Genomic DNA, 17,745 nt, shown 5'->3' with positions numbered 1-17,745 from the left:
TGTCAAAGCTCCTATTTATTGTAATTTTAAGTCAAGACTACAGTTTCAAGCATAATTATGATGAATTATTCAGTTCCCCATGAGCCCTATAGCAGACAGACTTCTAGAATAATCAATAATAATTCAGTAAATGGGAAAAGTTTTCTATTTCTAACATTTTGAACTACATATTTTATTTACTTAACACAAAATGAAGAGGCTAGGTGGCATCATGTACTAGCCTAGAATCCTGACATCTTTCTGCCATCCTATGGATGTTCTACAAACAACATTACTCTGAGTTACATCCTTCTCTTGATGGCTACAATATTAACATTTCTGTAAGTCTAGCAGCCATTTACTGCAGAAGTCATTTGCCATCTTTAGCTTAAGATTCCTCGTTTGAACCAAGGAAAGCAGGAAAAAGAGAATTTCATTTTACATCGCTGTGAGAATTAATGTTCATACTTTACTGTCTATATATGGGTTTATGATGCCTCATTAGACCTTCTGAAATCTGAAGAGTTGTAGAAAACTTCCTTTAATGAAAGTATGAGAATGCTTCTATTTTCCACGTAGACTGACTTCTTGGCCATAGAGATGCGCAAAGGGAAGGTGAGCTTCCTGTGGGATGTGGGATCTGGTGTTGGACGTGTAGAGTATCCAGATCTGACCGTTGATGATGGGGTTTGGTACCGGATTGAAGCCTCCAGGCAAGTATATATTTTACTTCCAAGATTTGGTTCCTAAAGAAAAAATGGCTAAATTTAACAAGTTCTCCTTCTAATCCACTGTCCTCAAGTTGGCATACCTCAGGTTTACATGGAGATGTTTGCTACATTTGAAACATCAATTTCATTTTAAAAGATAATGTTATAAATATGAGAAATTCTAGTCCGGTTTAATGAAAGCTTTTGAACCTGCATCCAATAGTACCCAAAGTGTATACACTACAATTACTATTGAAATGTAAATTGTTCTGTGTCAAGAATTTATTTTCATCACATATTTCCCCTCTAGCACCAACAATCTATGACTACTTATATTCCCTTCTGTTTATCTATCACTTAATCAATTCTCTTCTTCAACTAGCCTCCGTTTAAAATCAGTTACAGGTTTTGGAACTCAAACAGATAACTCCTATTCTTTTCTCATGAATTTCAAAGAGGAGCAGATTTTCTGAATTTCTGGTCTTGATACAGTACTGCAAATAAACGGTCTATTATACACCAGTATCTCCATTCTTACTCAAAATGCCATTTCCATAGGTGGAATGTCTCTTCACACTGGAGGTATTTTAAAAAATACAGTTTATGAAAACTCAAGGATGAAATATTCTGGAAAGTTCTTTGTCATTTGAGATCAGCTGTTGAACGCTTTTGAACTTTAGAAATATAGATACCTTAATATTCAAATTTCATGTTTGTTAGTTGAAGCTTACATTTTCCACTCAAATAGCAAACGCATGACATGTGGTGTAGTAATTACAGCATAAGGATTATGTAACTTTATATCCTTTACCTTCTACTTTTGAACAGATCTTAGTAATTTAGATAACATCATCTATATTGCAATTTGATAAGAAGCTGAGTAATTCCTCCTGCATCATTACAGTTAATTTCACATAGCATTAAACATGGAACCAATAATATAGTCAGAAAATGAGAGAAAGAAGAAGAAAGAAAACAAAGCACTCTAATTCTGGTTACATCCATAGCTCTCAGAGGAGGAGATGGCATCCAGTTTAAATAATTTAGTGAAATCACAGAAATCAGCCATTCAGGGCAGAGAATTAAATAAAATTATGGCACCGTCTCCAGAAACTGCCTTAATGAAACCTTATTGCTAGGAAAATACAGACTGGGGTACGATACAAATTGTTGAAATCTTCACCAGTTCAAATTATGCATACTAAAATAGCTTTGTGAAACAGTAATGCCAGACTTTCATTTACAAGAAAGCTGCTTCAGCAGAATATGGAGCCAGGACATGGTATAAAAATTCACACATCCTACAAAAGCACATTGCCTATTAAGTTGGTTGTTCTGGATATATAGGGTGTGCATGCCATTAGTTTTGAACAGATAGCTGGATCAGCACTTTAGAACAATTACAGCTGCACAAATCTGAAGTACAGAGCAGTGTTTAGGAGAACTACATTGCAGAGACATTAGTTGGATTTGTGGGATTAAGATGAAGAGCTCCAGACTGATTCTGCATTCTTAAGGCAGACTTCATAAATCACATACCTTGCTGAAGATTCTTCAACTTTGAACGTTTTAGTCCACTTGATAACTCTCCTCTGACTCCCTTCATAAGCTGTTGGAGAGTTTTACTCATTTCATTCCCCCACCTTTTTTTTTCCAAATTTCTGCTCAGTTCCAGCCACAGACTCTTTCAGCAACCTGAACAGCTGGAGCAGGGCATCTACTTAGAATGGTGACATAAGATGAAATTCTGCCCTTGCTAAATTTTGCCATAGATTTCAGTGGTGACATGTATTGACCCACAATAATAATGATATGGTAGGATTAAAGGTTGATAGTTCTTAACCAAGGATCCCAAAGGGCCTTAAAAAGAGGACATGTGGTGGCACAGAGGTTGTGAAATTCTTAAGGTCACTCAGCATAATGAATGAAATCGAAATATGAAGAAGCTGACTGTTGAATAATGATCAGAGATGTTCAGTTCAGTTAGTGTCTGTGCCAAAATTTCCACAGTGTGGAAAGACTAAATTGATAATTGCTGCATCTGTTTTCCAGGGCTGCTTTTCATTTTCATCACCTTTTTATTTAAACCATACAAATACTTTGTATTTTAGTGTATATGCAGAGGTTATAATGGAAATATTTTAATTTGGTTTTATGGCATTGAAGTAAAATTTGTTTATTCCTGTAGGAATCCCTACAGGAATTTCCTGTACTTTGACGGTACAGGAATTTGACAAATGTCACAGAGTTACTTACCTGCTTACAGAGGCAAATCTTATTGGCACCAAGAACGGTAATCAATTCAAGTACCAATTAACAGAGGAAAATCTGGCATAACAGTTTGTGACAAAATGATTTAAAGCAGGTTTGAAACATGCAAATAATGTCAATTTCGTGAAGCAGTCAAATAGATGACAATATTTTTGAGACTCGCTAGATCAGTGAAACAATGTCACTTGACTTCAGCAATTAGGAGCCGAACCTGATTAGTTGTGATTTTAATCAGGTGTGATTTACGTATTACCTTTGTTTTAATTGTTAATGACGGAGTTTAAGCAGCACCCTTCCTTTGAGGACAAAGGACACTTGAATCACAAGTTCACTGTAGACACATCAAGCCCAGCTCAGCAAGAATTCAGTTTTAAACTACCATGGCAAATCTAAGCCATGCTTTCCAATTAAGATTTTCTTTGCTCTCAAGGGGTCAAGGAGCAGAGGTTTCTACATGGTATTTTGTAATCTAATGTTCGTGACTTGCAAAAGATCTCATTTACATCATGCGTCTCCTAAAGAGCGATCCCTGCATGCATGCCATTACTTAGAATTTTCAGATGATCAGCCACAAAGTGCTGGTGCATCTTCTATAATCCACCAGTTTTTGCAAGACCTGACTATGAGTAGAACAATATCTTCTAACCTGATGACTTGTCATGCACAGGATAGTAATGTCTTTTTGCTGTCGAGTTAGCCAAGTTCTTTCTTCAAGCTCAATTGTCCTCTGTAAGTAAGAGAGAATTATTTATGGAAGGACTCCATTGTTAGCATTTCAGTCTGAAGATGAAAGACGTCTGTACTATTTGTGACATATTAGACACCCTAAAAAGTGTCAATCTGCTCAGTGACTTCTACATTATTGAACTTTGATGTTTTTAAACTGGAATCTCGATTTCAGCACAATATAGATTGAAAGTGCCAATGAATTTCTTTCACAGAGCATCAAACAAACAGTTTAAAAAAATTCTTTAGCAACTGTTAGTCTTTCAACAATTACTACATTGAGAACTTTTATCCTTTAAAAGGCTTCACATCGATAAACTTTCTGAAAAAAATAAAGTGAAAATTTGGAATTCTGCTGCATGGAAAGCTATCTACTTAGCACTCAGTTGATTTTGGAATACAAGGTAAAATATTGTCATTAAAAGGAAAATTTTAAAAAATCTTTAGAATAATGTGCATGGCTTTATCGAACTTCTTTAAAATGATTTGAAGCCACTACAAGTCCACATAGCCCAGATGTGACTGAGGAGAGTCCCTGGGACACTGAGAGTCCCATCCATGTGGTTTCCAGAGCTGGCAGATCAAGGTATGGGTGGGTAATCGAAGACCTCCAGGGATTGTTTTTTTTTGCAAATATGTAATTTTCACGTTGAAACCCTTAAGATCCCTGACTTCAAAGCAGACAAGATGGCATAGATCTACAAAGGTATTCCCCATTGACTGGAAACTCTCAAAATTACTTTGGAATCCTGCTTCACAGTTGATGAGAAATTTATCAAAACTGAAATGTCTCAACTAAATTTTTTTTTTAAATTTAAGTGGCTTTTTTCCCAGTTCTTCGTTATTTCATAAGAAAACTCTCAACTCATTCTTTTTTGGGGTAATAGGTTCTGAGCCAAAGAAATTTCGGAGAAGTGTTTTTTAGACATAAAATGAATAGTCTTTCCACCTTCTAGAGCCCTGGTCCAGTAAAATTTCTAAATCCAAGAATTCTGTAAGTGCAAGATAGCAATGACTTCATTTAGCGTATTCAGTAACCTAAGTTATGCGGTCTTCCTTGCTGTGCTCTAAATATAAGTTCTTTGAGTAAAACTTTATTTAACAGAAATGACAATTCTTCCTGAAAGGAAATGCTTTTAACTTTTAGTTTGCTTGTTACTTCAATACCCCAAGCCAATCTGTCTTTTCTGCCAATTAGTCAAAAAGGAATTTTGCATCTTTGCATGCAGCAAAGTTCAGGACTTTAGAAAATCAAAGGGGTATTTTATTTTTTTTTAATTTCTGGCTGTGACTTGACAGTATTTTGATAGGATGAGTATGTAACTTTTCATGTAGAAAAGCTACATTTGGAAATTTTTGGTGAATTTTATCACATCTATTTAATTGGTTTCCTTCCTTTCCGTAGAAACCTTTTTCACAAATTAGATATAAAATCTGTTCTCTGAGAAAAACCTGTTATGTCTAGCTTAAGAAAAGGTACTGAGTAATTTTTAGAGTCTAATCAGGTAGCCAGTAAAATACCACTTATAATCTAAAACTACGTTAATATAACCTAAAGAGTAGGAAACTGCTGCAGAAACTATTAACAAATGGTAAATTCTTTTGTTGTTGTTGCCACCAATATTTGTTACGGTTCATAGAGGACAATGAGATAACATTCTTAAATATAATGGGGTTTGTGCCTGTTTGAATAGCAACCAGCTCTAATGCAGAAAATGCAAACTCTGTGCATCACAGTGGAGCAAATTGAAGTACTTTATCACATGATAATTCCTTTCAGTTCAAATCTAATCTAATAATTCTTTTGAAATTCAGAAATTTTTTTTGGAACCTTGCCATCATCATTTGTTATATCAAGAAACAACTATTTAACACTGATTTCAACACAATAATTTAAAGAAATGCAGCTTCTTTTTTTTAGTCAATTAAAATTCCGCTTCACCTGTACAGTGAATTTTGTTCAAAATGGACACTGAGAAAAAAACAACTTGTTTTGTGATCATGTCTTTAACATATGCAGGCATCAGAGTCTATTAATTTGTATCAAAATGGAACATAATCAAATCAGTAATACGTGCCTCTATTAAAAGATACCATCTAAAATAGACTTTTCCTATGTTTGGTTTAACTACTGAGTCTGTATGCTTAAATTATTCTGTTAAAATCTCTAGGACTGGGAAAAATGGCACAATATCAGTGCGAGCTCTGGAGGGTCCTAAAGCCAGCATTGTGCCAGCCACATTCAGTGCTGTCTCTCCACCTGGATACACCATTCTGGATGTAGATGCTAATGCCATGCTGTTTGTTGGTGGTTTAACTGGAAAAATAAAGGTAATGTCTTGTCTGGTGCTAGTGTATTAACTGGCTATTTATGTGGGCATTTTTCGTTATTGCTTACAGCAAAAATAGTAAACTTTAATATGTTCTCATCATTGTAGTAGGTGCTTTAGTGGCAAATAGTACACCTGCATTCTTGAAAAATTATTGGGATGTGCGTAGACATCGAGTTGCACAGACCTGAATTTTCTCCGCCTATGCCGTAAGATGCTTCTAATCAGAAGCCTGGTGGCTGGCTGTATTGATGCGGCTTTCACCCAACCAATTCCTGCTGGGTAGCTGGATGCTCTACCTTGGACATCCTGCTGCCCCAACAGGCTTTCAGTATCAGTGACAGGAACCCACTTCTGTTTCCATACATTCCTGGTCTCCTAACAATGTATATAACAATAGATATTCCTTTGCATTCAGGGTTTTTTTCTTTGTCATGTACTCACACTGTCGCTTCCTCCTTTGTGGTCTACTTTTGGCATTTCTGCTTTTTCTTGACTTTTATTCCTGTTTCTCCCCCATACTACCCCTCTTTTTAACTGCTACCTGCATCAGATACCTGATCTTATTTTCTCTTCTTTTTACCTGTTCGTTTTTTTGGTGACTGCTTCTACATTGCTTAACTTAATGGGAATGAATAGAAGCTTTATGCCAAATAGAACGGATGGAAATCTTTCAGCAAAAAATGTTCTCCCATAAGTAGTAATTAGCATATCTTTTCCAGTGGAATTAATTACCACCCAATTTAAATGAACTATTTTGTTCATTTGATCGAATTTTTTTTTAATGTTAATGTTACAAAAAACCCCCACATCATTTAACATTAAAATTAACATTAAAAAAAAAGTGCTAACATTTAGACTTTCCCAAACAGTGAACTCAAAGAACTTTATTTTACCCTAAAATTTGTATATGTCCTTCAATGTTGAAATAGCACAATAGTTTACGCTCCAACTTCCTACTTTTTAGAAAGTTCAACTTTCCAGATGGTTCTGGTTTGGGAATACGTGGATAGACATATTCCTTTCTTACAAAGAAAGGAATTTGTGCCCATTTCCAGACTGACACAGACAAAATCAGAAACTACAAGAGGAGTAGAAAATGTAGATTCCACTTGCTTGAAATCAGAAGTCCAGCTTTAGCTTCAAAGATATCCATGCGTTTTGGAACATGGCCAGGTAACTTAATTTTAGAACTTGATCAGGTTCATAACTCAGGGCTTCTGCACACGAAAAAAAAAGTCAGACTTATACAACTGCCAGCTAACTTAACTGAGATATACCTTATGGACTAGGATTCACAGGAACAGGAAAAAATGTCCTGAGATTTTGGGCTAAGAAATTGTGAGTCAGTCCATATTAGTAGAATTCATGTCTGCATGCTCTTGCTTGATTTGAAATAGATCCACAAAAAATCACGACCATTTTCAAGTTTTGAAGATGCAGATGCAATGAATTTTGACATTTCCTGTTGAGCTTTAAGGGCGTAAATGACTGCCATGCACATTTTTTTATGTTATTTGGTTTCATATGGCAAATAGTCAAGGAAGTCAATTGAAGAATTTATTGGAGAATTATGTATTAGATAAAGCAGACTTTCTGTCATCTTCTTCTGTGTTCTCCTTACAGCCTTAAACAAAGGTTTGCTCTCTACCTTCCAGCTTTCTATCTAGGGGCAACTAAAGCTGTTTGCTTTCTAAAATTAATGAATCATCAGTTGCTAAAAGTGATACTGCAGAGATTAGTGACCCTTACAAAACCAGAATGGCCTCACTGGCTTTCTATTCTCTGTCCCTTTGATATGTTTTTTCAAAGGGAATGGAAATAAACCGAGGAGAGGTACTTTATCTCCCACACCTAATAATTCTTCTCAACTTTCTTTCATTTTTGTTTTTTTGTTATGTCAGGTAAGTTTTAGTTTCTACTGTTGTTTTCACTGGTAACAAATTTAATAACATTGACATTACAACCCCTGGAAAAAGGGAAACATAACCCCCATTTTCAAAAAGGGAAAAAAGGAAGACCTGGGGAACTACAGGCCAGTCGCTCTCACCTCTCTGCCCGGCAAGATCATGGAGCAGATCCTCCTGGAAACTATACTAAGGCATGTGGAAAATAAGGAGGTGATCAGTGACAGCCAACATGGCTTCACTAAGACAAATCATGTCTGACAAATTTAGTGGCCTTCTACGACAGGGTTACAGTGTTGGTAGATAAGGGAGGAGCAACTGACGTCATCTGCCTGGACTTGTGCAAAGCGTTTGACACTGTAGCACATGACATCCTTGTCACTGAATTGGAGAGAAATGGATTTGATGGATGGACCACTTGGTGCAATAGGAATTGCCTGGATGGTCATGCTCAAAGGGTTGTAGTCAACGCCTTGATGCCCAAGGGGAGACCAGTGACGAGCGGTGTTCCTCAGGGGTCGGTACTGGGGCTGGGGCTGTTTAACATCTTTGTTGGAAACATGGACAGTGGGATTGTTTACATGAAGAATCCAGAGAATCAAAGATGATACAGAAATTCAGCAACAGCTGTTCTGTGCCACAGCATAAAGTAGTGTTGTGCCTACTCCTAATTTCCACGGTAAACCCCAAAAGGGTTCAAGGGCTCTTGATGTTTCAGGGTAAACAAAAGGACCTGGAACTCAGTAACAGTTAAATCTGAACCATTTCCTGAATGTTTTCCTTTTTTTTCTTTAGTTAGATACAGTGAGTCAGAGGTGGGTAGTGAACACAGTTCAGCATGTAAAGACAGTCTTATGATCAAGTATGAGGTGCGATGCTGAACAGGAACAGGAATTATGGATGCTGCAAAAGTCTGATGCCAGAACAGCTATTTTGAACCTCAGTATGAGTTCTGCAGGTATTTTCTGAAGAATTCTACATTTTTTCATCTTGGTCAGGAAAGCCATCATGATTTTTATTTTTTTTTTCCTCCATGTAAATAAAGACAAGGGCAGAGGTAAGAAGACAGTGTATTGTAAGTTTGGTATGGCTGGTATAGTTGCAATTCAGGGTTTAAAACGCTATCAGGCTTGCTCTGTTCAGACACAGTCTGTGAATTAAAAGATAAAGGATGACTTTACTTTTCTGGGAATTTTTGTCATCATGTGGTACAGTTGTCAGGCTCAAAAAATGAAGAACTTAACTGAGACTCTTTTCTAAAACCATGAAGCTTTTTGGACATTTATCAAAGTCACTGGTACTTTTTCAATCTTTGTCTCAGAAATCTGCTTCTTCATATTACTGGGTTTTGGAGTGCTTTAGATTTGTTCTGGGATTTTGTCGACATCCGTTTTTGCCAGCGTCTTTGCAGTGTATTCAAAAAGAAGTCTCATTTTCAGTTTTTAAAAACATCTTTCATCTGACTTGAGTAGAAGACTATGATACTTAGATGTCATGAATTTCTCAGAAGTGACATTAAGTTCATACTTGTTGCTAATTAAAACCTTCCCAATTACCCTGGGAAATATCACCAACACATTAAGTCTTTTGAGTCATACTTTTCCTTGAATATTTTCAAGTTGCACTTCTCCATATTCTCATGCAAGATCTTAATATTCGTAATTGCTGTATGGAAAACAGCAGGTGCTTGTGTATTTCAAATAGCTAAGTATATAGATTTTCAATCAGCTCATATTGATGAAGTGAAATTTAAATGAAACTAGGTATTTTTAGAAGGATAATTTTGAGTTGAGTACTCTGTGTACTGTCAAATCTCACTACCTTGATCATGGTACCGTGTTGTGATCTAATGAGCATTACCCCATGTGCATGACCCTTAATGAGTTTTGATGGGATATGAGTTGTAATTGCTTTGCCATCTGCACTTTTTTTCTGCAACCAAAATTTAGCATGAACTTTACAGGTGTAGCCAGTTGAGTTCACAGTTGGTCTTTTATCTTGGATGATCTGCTCAAATGCCAGGCTTTTGAGCATTAAGTACAGCAGAGATATTGTGCTTATTGTATTGCAGGCAAGATTCCTCATAGTCCTTTCTATGAAGTCTTAAACAAAAACCCAAACAGACCTTGAGCAAGTGGGAGAAGGCAGCTCTCTGAATAGCAAGGAAAGCTGAGGGTGACGTGGAAGCCAGGACAGCTCCTCGTTCTCCAGGAATTGTTCTGCCTAGGTGTTCCCCAGAGTCTCAAATAAATGGGCTTTTCCACGCTGACTGATACAAAGTTGAGCTCACATTTTTGCTCATCAGTTGTTTAATAGGAGGACTTTTCAGATTAATTATTACTACTTGTATTTAAAATAATAAGAAGCTGATCAGTTGTTTAATAGGAGGACTTTTCAGATTAATTATTGCTATTTATACTTAAAATAGTAAGAAGCGTCTTCTGGTACTTGTGATTTTAATACCAGTTTTTATTTTAGACACAGTAGATCACTTCAGATTGAATTCTGATGAGATTTGTGGGTTTTGTTGCAGAAGTCAGATGCTGTAAGAGTCACCACCTTCACTGGCTGCATGGGTGAGACCTTTCTAGACAGCAAGCCCATAGGACTGTGGAATTTCAGGGATATCGAAGGTGACTGCAAAGGGTGTGCTGTCAGGTAGGTAATGGACTGACTGCTTCTCATGCTCCTTTGTGAACCTGTCTGTGGTGACACTGCTTTCTGTGGTAAGCAGCAGGAATTTCCGCAGCAGGAATTTCCACAGCAGCCGTCAAGTTCCAGTAGACAGCTGTGATCTGTACGCAATGCTGAGTTGTAGGAAATACGAAGTTAAGTTGCACGTACAGCAAGAGGGAAAGCACCCAATCTGGGTCGAAACCGTGGTTGGTGTCTTAACAGAATTAAGACAGTGTAACAGTGCTGTGATGGAGAGACTCTGCTAACCAGTAACCAGGATGAGTCAAAACGTGAAAGAGAGTGAGATCCACCGTGGGAGTGAGTCCGTCTCATGGACAGCTGTGGAGCGGGTGCCCGCACCTCTTATGCAGTGTGGAGCAGAGTCAGGTGCCTCAAGGTGGCTCTCACAGCCACCAGTGTAGTGAGCAGAGATCCCCACAAGAGAAAGGTGTTTCCATTCTCAAAAGAGAATGGGAAATCCTGTCCCTGTCAGTGACCTGTGGTTACAGGTAGGGTAAATGGTCCATCCAGGCAAGACCAGGATTCACATATGTAGGCTCTTAACTCTCTTCGGAAATTTTAAAACAACATGTCACTTCCTTTCCAGATGTGTCCTTGGCCTTTGAGAGCTGTGACAGTCATTCTTCTTTCCCACCAAACTAATCTCAAACACTTTCCTGTGCCATGCCTCAGCTTCTGAAGCTGAGGGACCACCTGATACTGCAGCACAGTCCTGGGAATTATCACGTTAAGACAGGCTTTGGGTCTCTCACATTGTTGTTTGTGGCTTTCGCAGTGACCCACTGCATGAAAGCAGCACTGTTCTCTTAGATGCTCCTGGCTTTTAGTGAATTTGGCCGTATCAGTGTACGGTATAGAGCTCATGCTGCACTAGGTAAAATTATTGTAGATCCAGTCAAGGAAGTTAAGAGTAGGCAAGTTTTCAAACTAGCAGCCTGGTCTGACAACCTGCTAAGGTGTAGCCCTTTGAAAGTGATGGAAATTCCAGTTGTGAACTGAAACAATTTTGGGAATACCAGAGGATTTCCTTGACTACAGGTGTAGGCCCTGGACACTTAGGTGGAAATTTAAGCATCATCATGATGGATATATGCATTTCAGGTCTAAGCAGCTCCTAATGGAAATGCTTAAACCTTTATGTGCATCTCTGCCTAAATTTAATTTTCTCGTTCATTAGTGATAGTGTAGACCTGCTTGCTTGGAGGGAGATTAAAAAAAAAAGAATACTAGATTTGAGATTTGTAGAAATCCACATTAAGAGCTCCCTTTTACCTTAACCCATCGTTCCAGTACCAGAAAGAGCCCTGTTCTCCTGCAAAATCTAATTGCAAAAACTTAACTGTTAAATGTAGCTATGGAAGGTGAAGAGGATACATTCAAGATCCTTGTATGCGTGCCAAGATAAATGGGAAACATATTCCTGGCCAATATTTGACATGTAGGTCCCTTATTCCAATTCAGTTATGTTTGTGCTTAAACCAAAAGATTGCTGTTTTGCAGCTATATCTGGTCCGTGTGACAGAAACGGACGAGTCTATCATAAAAATCATATAAAACAAACTCAAGGCCTGATCTTTTCTTTTCTGTAATGACAGGAATGTCAAAAACTGTGCAGGGACTGATGCTTCTGCTCTTGCGATGTTTGTAATTTGTGGGTAAACAGAGAATCACGGTTTCCAGGGTTTTCAGTTTTCAGTTGTAAAATCACTAACGATAACAAAACCAAGATTTGTTACAAGATGAAAGAGTACATAATGCTATTTTACACTGAGGATTGCAAAATGAGTCATTACAAATCATGAGATATATGAGACATATTCCTCTTCCATCTTCCTCCGAGGTGTGCTTTTGTGTTGGACAGCCGGTGAGCTGACCTTACAGCATCACTTGTCAGAACAGGGCTTCGATGTGAAATCAAACCAAGTTCAGGGAGACTCCCAAGAGGTGTCCCTTGACTCCACTAGCCACCCCCCCACCCCCCATCTTTTTCTTTTAACGTCACATGGCAAAGGAAAGTGATTGGAATTGCCTCTTTTCAGTCCGCAGGTGGCAGACGGTGAAGGGACGGTCCAGTTCGATGGCGATAGCTACGCCATGGTGAGCCGCCCAATCCGCTGGAACCCCAATATTTCCACAGTCATGTTCAAATTCAGGACCTTCTCATCGAACGCCCTGCTGATGTATCTTGCTACTGATGACTTGGTAAGAACAACCAGCTAACCTCCACACTCCTTACAGCTTTCATGCCATCTTTGCAGTGGCCGAATTCATCATATTATGAAAACAAACAGTAATTTAATGTAGCACTGTCCTGGTATGATATTGCCTGGTATGATGCCTCACTGCTGTCAAATGTGTCCAAATGAAGACAATGTTATAGTGTGGAAGTGGACTACCTAGTGTTTACTGACTGGCAGCATTATGTTAGACTGAGGGGAATTCCAGCTTTTTTGAAACTATTAATTAATTTTCATTTATGCCAAAGGTTTACCTGTGCAAATATTTTCAGTTGTGGTTGTACATTCACAGTTTAAAATGTCATAGAGTGAGGGCAGGGTGAATATGGGAAGAGACAAGTCTTAGACAGAAGTCCTACTGATATAAAGAAAAAGTTTGGGTTTAATGTGAGTGGCATTAAAGGGGAACTGAATAGTGCAACAAACAATGTGATGGTGACGACGTTTTTACCAGGTCTACAAATGGTGCCTTTTACAGCTAAATTAGAGAATAGGAACATTAGTTATAAATCTGTTCAAGGTTTTTATTCACACAGACTATCAAACGTGTGTGGAAAACAGGGAGAAGTTATTTGTGAAGCCATCTGGCCAGATCCTCACATGAATCAGGAGTAACTTAGCTTCAGCATCTCTGATCCAGATTGATTTGCACACCTGACTGGGAACAGGGTCCTTTCCTTAACCTTTTCATATGGGCCAGAAATTATGTACAGCAGTTCTCACTGAGGTCTTGAAGAATTACTGAGCACTCACTGTTTTACAAATCGGTGTTTGTGTAAATCAGTCTTCTTTCAGATTCCTGTATTTTAGGAAAATTATCAGAATTGATGGAATTATCAAGGAGAAGGGCGCTCCTTCTGACTGACTATAGTAAAAGATAACATTTTATTATGATAATTAAGTAATTACGTAGTTTTTTTAAATTAATTTTTGTAATTGAATATTGAAAGTATAATTAATGTAATTATTTTAGATGATTTTGTATAATTTTTTTGTATAATTATAATTCATTTATGTCATTTTCTAGAAAAAATGTACTTGAACTTCTGAAAAACATTGGTAGCTGGAAGGCAACTGGTCCCTGATACAATTTGTCTTTTAAGACATTGTCCCACTGTATAAAAACTTTGAAGATTATTTCCCTAGTAATGCATGGATAGACATGCATCAGCAACTAGAATATTGTTAAATTTTACTCTTTTCTTCTTAACATAATGTTATGTATAAGAACATAAATTTATTATCACAGTTTTACATAAGTAGTCAGCACATGGTAAAGTATTTCCATCCTCCCCAGGTTTGAGTACAGGTGGAACTGGCCATGAGCAAAATAATAATTAAACTTAAAATTTCTCTGGTGCATTCGTGTCCTGGGATGTAGTTCCACCATTGCTTACTCAATGCTTTTCACGCTATCCAGTTCCTTGGCTATTTGTTTTGCTCTTTGTACCCTGCCAGGTCTTTTTCTGTAGATACTGCAGTGTATACCGTTGATCCAGTCAGCCATCTCCACTTACTGCTTAAATACTGGTGTCAGTGGTTGATGAGAATAACGGTTCATAGCTCTCTGTTGCTACATCAGTACAGATTACTCTCTGGAAAGCCTGGTAAAACAAGCCTGTTTTACCATATTTACTGTTCTTGGGTTTCTACCTTGCAAGTTTAAATCTAGCTGAGGTATGTAGTAAACACACTACCTGTGGTACAGGCATACACTCAAGGCTAAGTATTAGTTTCAGGTAAGTATAATGTGTCTTTCTGTCTTCAATCTAAGAAAATAAAAGTGCAGACACCCCATCAAAACTCCAACTAAGTTTTTAGCAAGATTCCAACGAGGTTAGCAATCCAAAGAAGAAGAAAAGAGGAAAAAAGAACTTGTTGGCAGCAGACTTTTGTACATTACAGTCCTGGGCAGTAAATGCCTAAGTAGATCTTTTAAAAAGCTTGAAAAAAGCTTCTGTTGTCACCCAGGAAAAGAAGGTGTTTATTTACTGTCATATGCCTCTTGCCAAAATGAACAAGAATCGTAATTTGTGTATCTCATCCTTTCCATTAACAGAAGGATTTCATGAGTGTAGAACTCAGTGGTGGGCGTATAAAAGTCAGCTACGATCTGGGTTCAGGTACAGCTTCTGTAATCAGCAACCAAAATCATAACAATGGCAAATGGAAATCTTTCACCCTGTCAAGAATTCAAAAGCAAGGTGAGTTCCTGTGGTTTCAGCACCATGACTTTCCCAGTTACCTGTGCAGTACAGCTAACCATCTAATCATGGGGAAGTTGTGCAAAATTGCTGGAATTATAAAGTTCTAGTAATTTAGCAACTTCTTTTCCTTAAATTACAGGTGTGTTGAGTTGCATGTGAGTGATTGCACTGTCAAACAAGCCTTTTATGAACAGGTAGCTTAATTTTCAGGCATAATTCTGCTTTACAGTTGTGTAAATTACATTCTAAAATGGTTCTGAGTGGGGGAAAAAAGCTTCAGTTCCCTGATGTTGTTCAAAATCATAAAACAAATCTGGGTGATTTTTGTTAGAATAGCAATAGCTTTCATGCTGTACAGTCCTCTCACGCTCAGCATATCCCAAAGCGCTTAAAAAGCAATGACTTCAGTACTGATAGTACAGTACCTCAGTAGACAAACACAACTTTTATATTCCCTAATGATACGCAGTGTGCCATGATCTGACTCTGCATGGAAACAACTGGGAACGTCTTCAAAAGTGCTACTAATTCTTTAACCTGTATACTGCGTACCATACTACCAGTGCAGAATGTGAAGTGGTGGCATTTCAGAAGATCACAAAGAATGCTGGGTGCCATGCTGGCAAAACCCCTTTTTGTGTTTGTTTTTAATCTAACTTTAGGACTGGTAGAATCTTAACTCAGCCAAATTAATTTTATTTATGGCATCTATGACATCCTCTGTGCGTTTGTATCCTGAAGTCTTAGTGCATTCTGAATCTTCAGGGTCACCACGAGCCCCTGAACGCGCTCTTCCTCCTCTGCCCCTGCAGTGTCAGCTCTTTACCTGACCTTCACAGCTCAAACACAGACCCACTCTCTTGTCGTTTGGCTGAAGTAGCCCTGGGGGCTGGGACACTGCCCAAAGTAACTCAGAGCTCTCACTTGTATTTGCTGTACCTTTAGAGGAGGAATGCCTTGTTGCTAGCCAGTTACCTTAGTTCATACTTAACTCAGAAGGTATTAAGATAAAATACAATGTCATGTAATTGTAATTTATTAATACCGTTCAAGCATATCAGGTGTTTATAAAGAAAATACAGGTATAGAAATGGAAGGAAGATTAATCTGCTTACAGTAAGGTACAGCAGGAAAGTCTGTCCCCCATTCAATTCTCTTTCACTTCGGAGAATGGTTTGGTTTCAGGTTGTGCATATTCCTTCTCTCTTTTAAGGCATTTCTTTAGTCAGCTGCTGCTACAAGAGACTCAACTGTGGGGAGAGCTTCTATCAGAGAAGGCTCTTCCTCCCATCCTCCCATTGCTCCTTCCCCTCCATGGATTATACGTTACCTCTTCCAGCCACTCCTCCCTTTGAAATCTCCTAAGAGGCTGACAGGTCTTTCATCTCCAAACTCACTCTGTTCCATCTTGAACCAAAAATCAAGCTAGTTAAAATAAAGCTTCATTTCATTCCTTTGGGGTGGGGAGAACCTGTAGATTATAAGCAATCTCTTGCATTTAACTGTCTGAAGAAAAAAAAAAAAAAAAAAGAAGGGAGGAAGGGAGAATCTTTGCATCCCTATGGTTGAATATTGCTTTTTTCCTTGGGGACTGCTCAGTATTTTTCACTGTGTCTTGTCCCTCTCATTGACCTTTATATTCTGTATTAATCCATACATTAAAAATATACCTGGAACAAGTATTTCAATAGGATGCTTGTATGTAGCACATCACTGACCCCAGATTGAGATTAGACGTGACAGCAACTGACTGCTGTGGGTTTGAAAATGGTTTAGAGTGACTGATCACCAATCTCTAAGGCACATAATGACAATGCTTAACACTAAAAAATCCTGCTCAAGTGACAACCTTTGGACTGAAATCACAAATTAAATGTAAAATGATCTCTTCTGTCTTGAATTTGTCCTGAAGTGTTAGCTCCAAATTACATCAACAAAAAGAACATACCAAACTGAAACAGGTTTAGAGAATATATAAAAATAAAGCATACAGAATTGCTAGCTTTTCAGGTTGTTATGGAAACAGAGGAAAGTGCAGGTCTCTTCCCCTGCCCTTAATTGACAATTTGGAAATCCAGTGTCTTAACTGCAAAATACAACCCTCCTTACCTCTCCCCTCACCTGCTAACCTTCCAAATATTTCTCTGTTGGTTTCTTACATTAAGACATCATTGTTCATGTCTCGTATTTTGAACCTAATCTCAAATCTCTTCCAGCCAACATATCAATTGTAGACATAGACACCAATGAAGAAGAGACCATAGCAACAACTTCTACAGGCAGCCACTTCGGGCTCAACCTAAAAGGGCATGAGAAAATATATTTTGGGGGATTGCCAACCCTGAGAAATCTAAGGTAACGTGGCTCAAACCAATTTCTTTACCTTTGGTAAGGGGATGTAAATGCAGTGTAATCTTATTCTCTGCATTTTTTTTCTCAAGTTCACTTGCAATAAGTGAATGGTGAGTTCCCAATGTGCCCCATATTGCCACAGCAGACCAACACTTTATTTGCATACATTGTGTCTTTCGTTGTCTTTTGCGCAGCTCACATTACACAAATACAATAGAAACAGCAGTAATGGTGCAGTATATCTTTCTGATACTATGCAAAAACCATGATGTAGCTGACTTTTTAAAGTATTTTTTAATTTGATGAATAGAATTTGTGACTTCAAATTT

At 37.9% G+C, this 17,745-nt stretch overlaps 1 protein-coding gene across 1 annotated transcript in view; it reads left to right on the top strand.

The window, feature by feature from the left end:
* The window catches only part of LAMA2 (laminin subunit alpha 2), a 318,297-nt gene that overhangs the window by 271,080 nt on the left and 29,472 nt on the right, over window positions 1–17,745 (top strand). Inside the window, exons 47-52 of the mRNA XM_082480248.1 lie at window positions 559–692; window positions 5,858–6,017; window positions 10,457–10,581; window positions 12,660–12,822; window positions 14,917–15,061; window positions 17,281–17,419. Coding sequence (XP_082336374.1) covers window positions 559–692; window positions 5,858–6,017; window positions 10,457–10,581; window positions 12,660–12,822; window positions 14,917–15,061; window positions 17,281–17,419 — 866 coding nt within the window. The remainder of the gene's footprint in view (window positions 1–558; window positions 693–5,857; window positions 6,018–10,456; window positions 10,582–12,659; window positions 12,823–14,916; window positions 15,062–17,280; window positions 17,420–17,745) is intronic.

Source organism: Vanellus vanellus, assembly GCF_965231255.1.
Source record: "Vanellus vanellus genome assembly, chromosome: 3".
Lineage (NCBI taxonomy): Eukaryota > Metazoa > Chordata > Aves > Charadriiformes > Charadriidae > Vanellus > Vanellus vanellus.
This window is presented reverse-complemented; position numbering and strand designations above follow the sequence as displayed.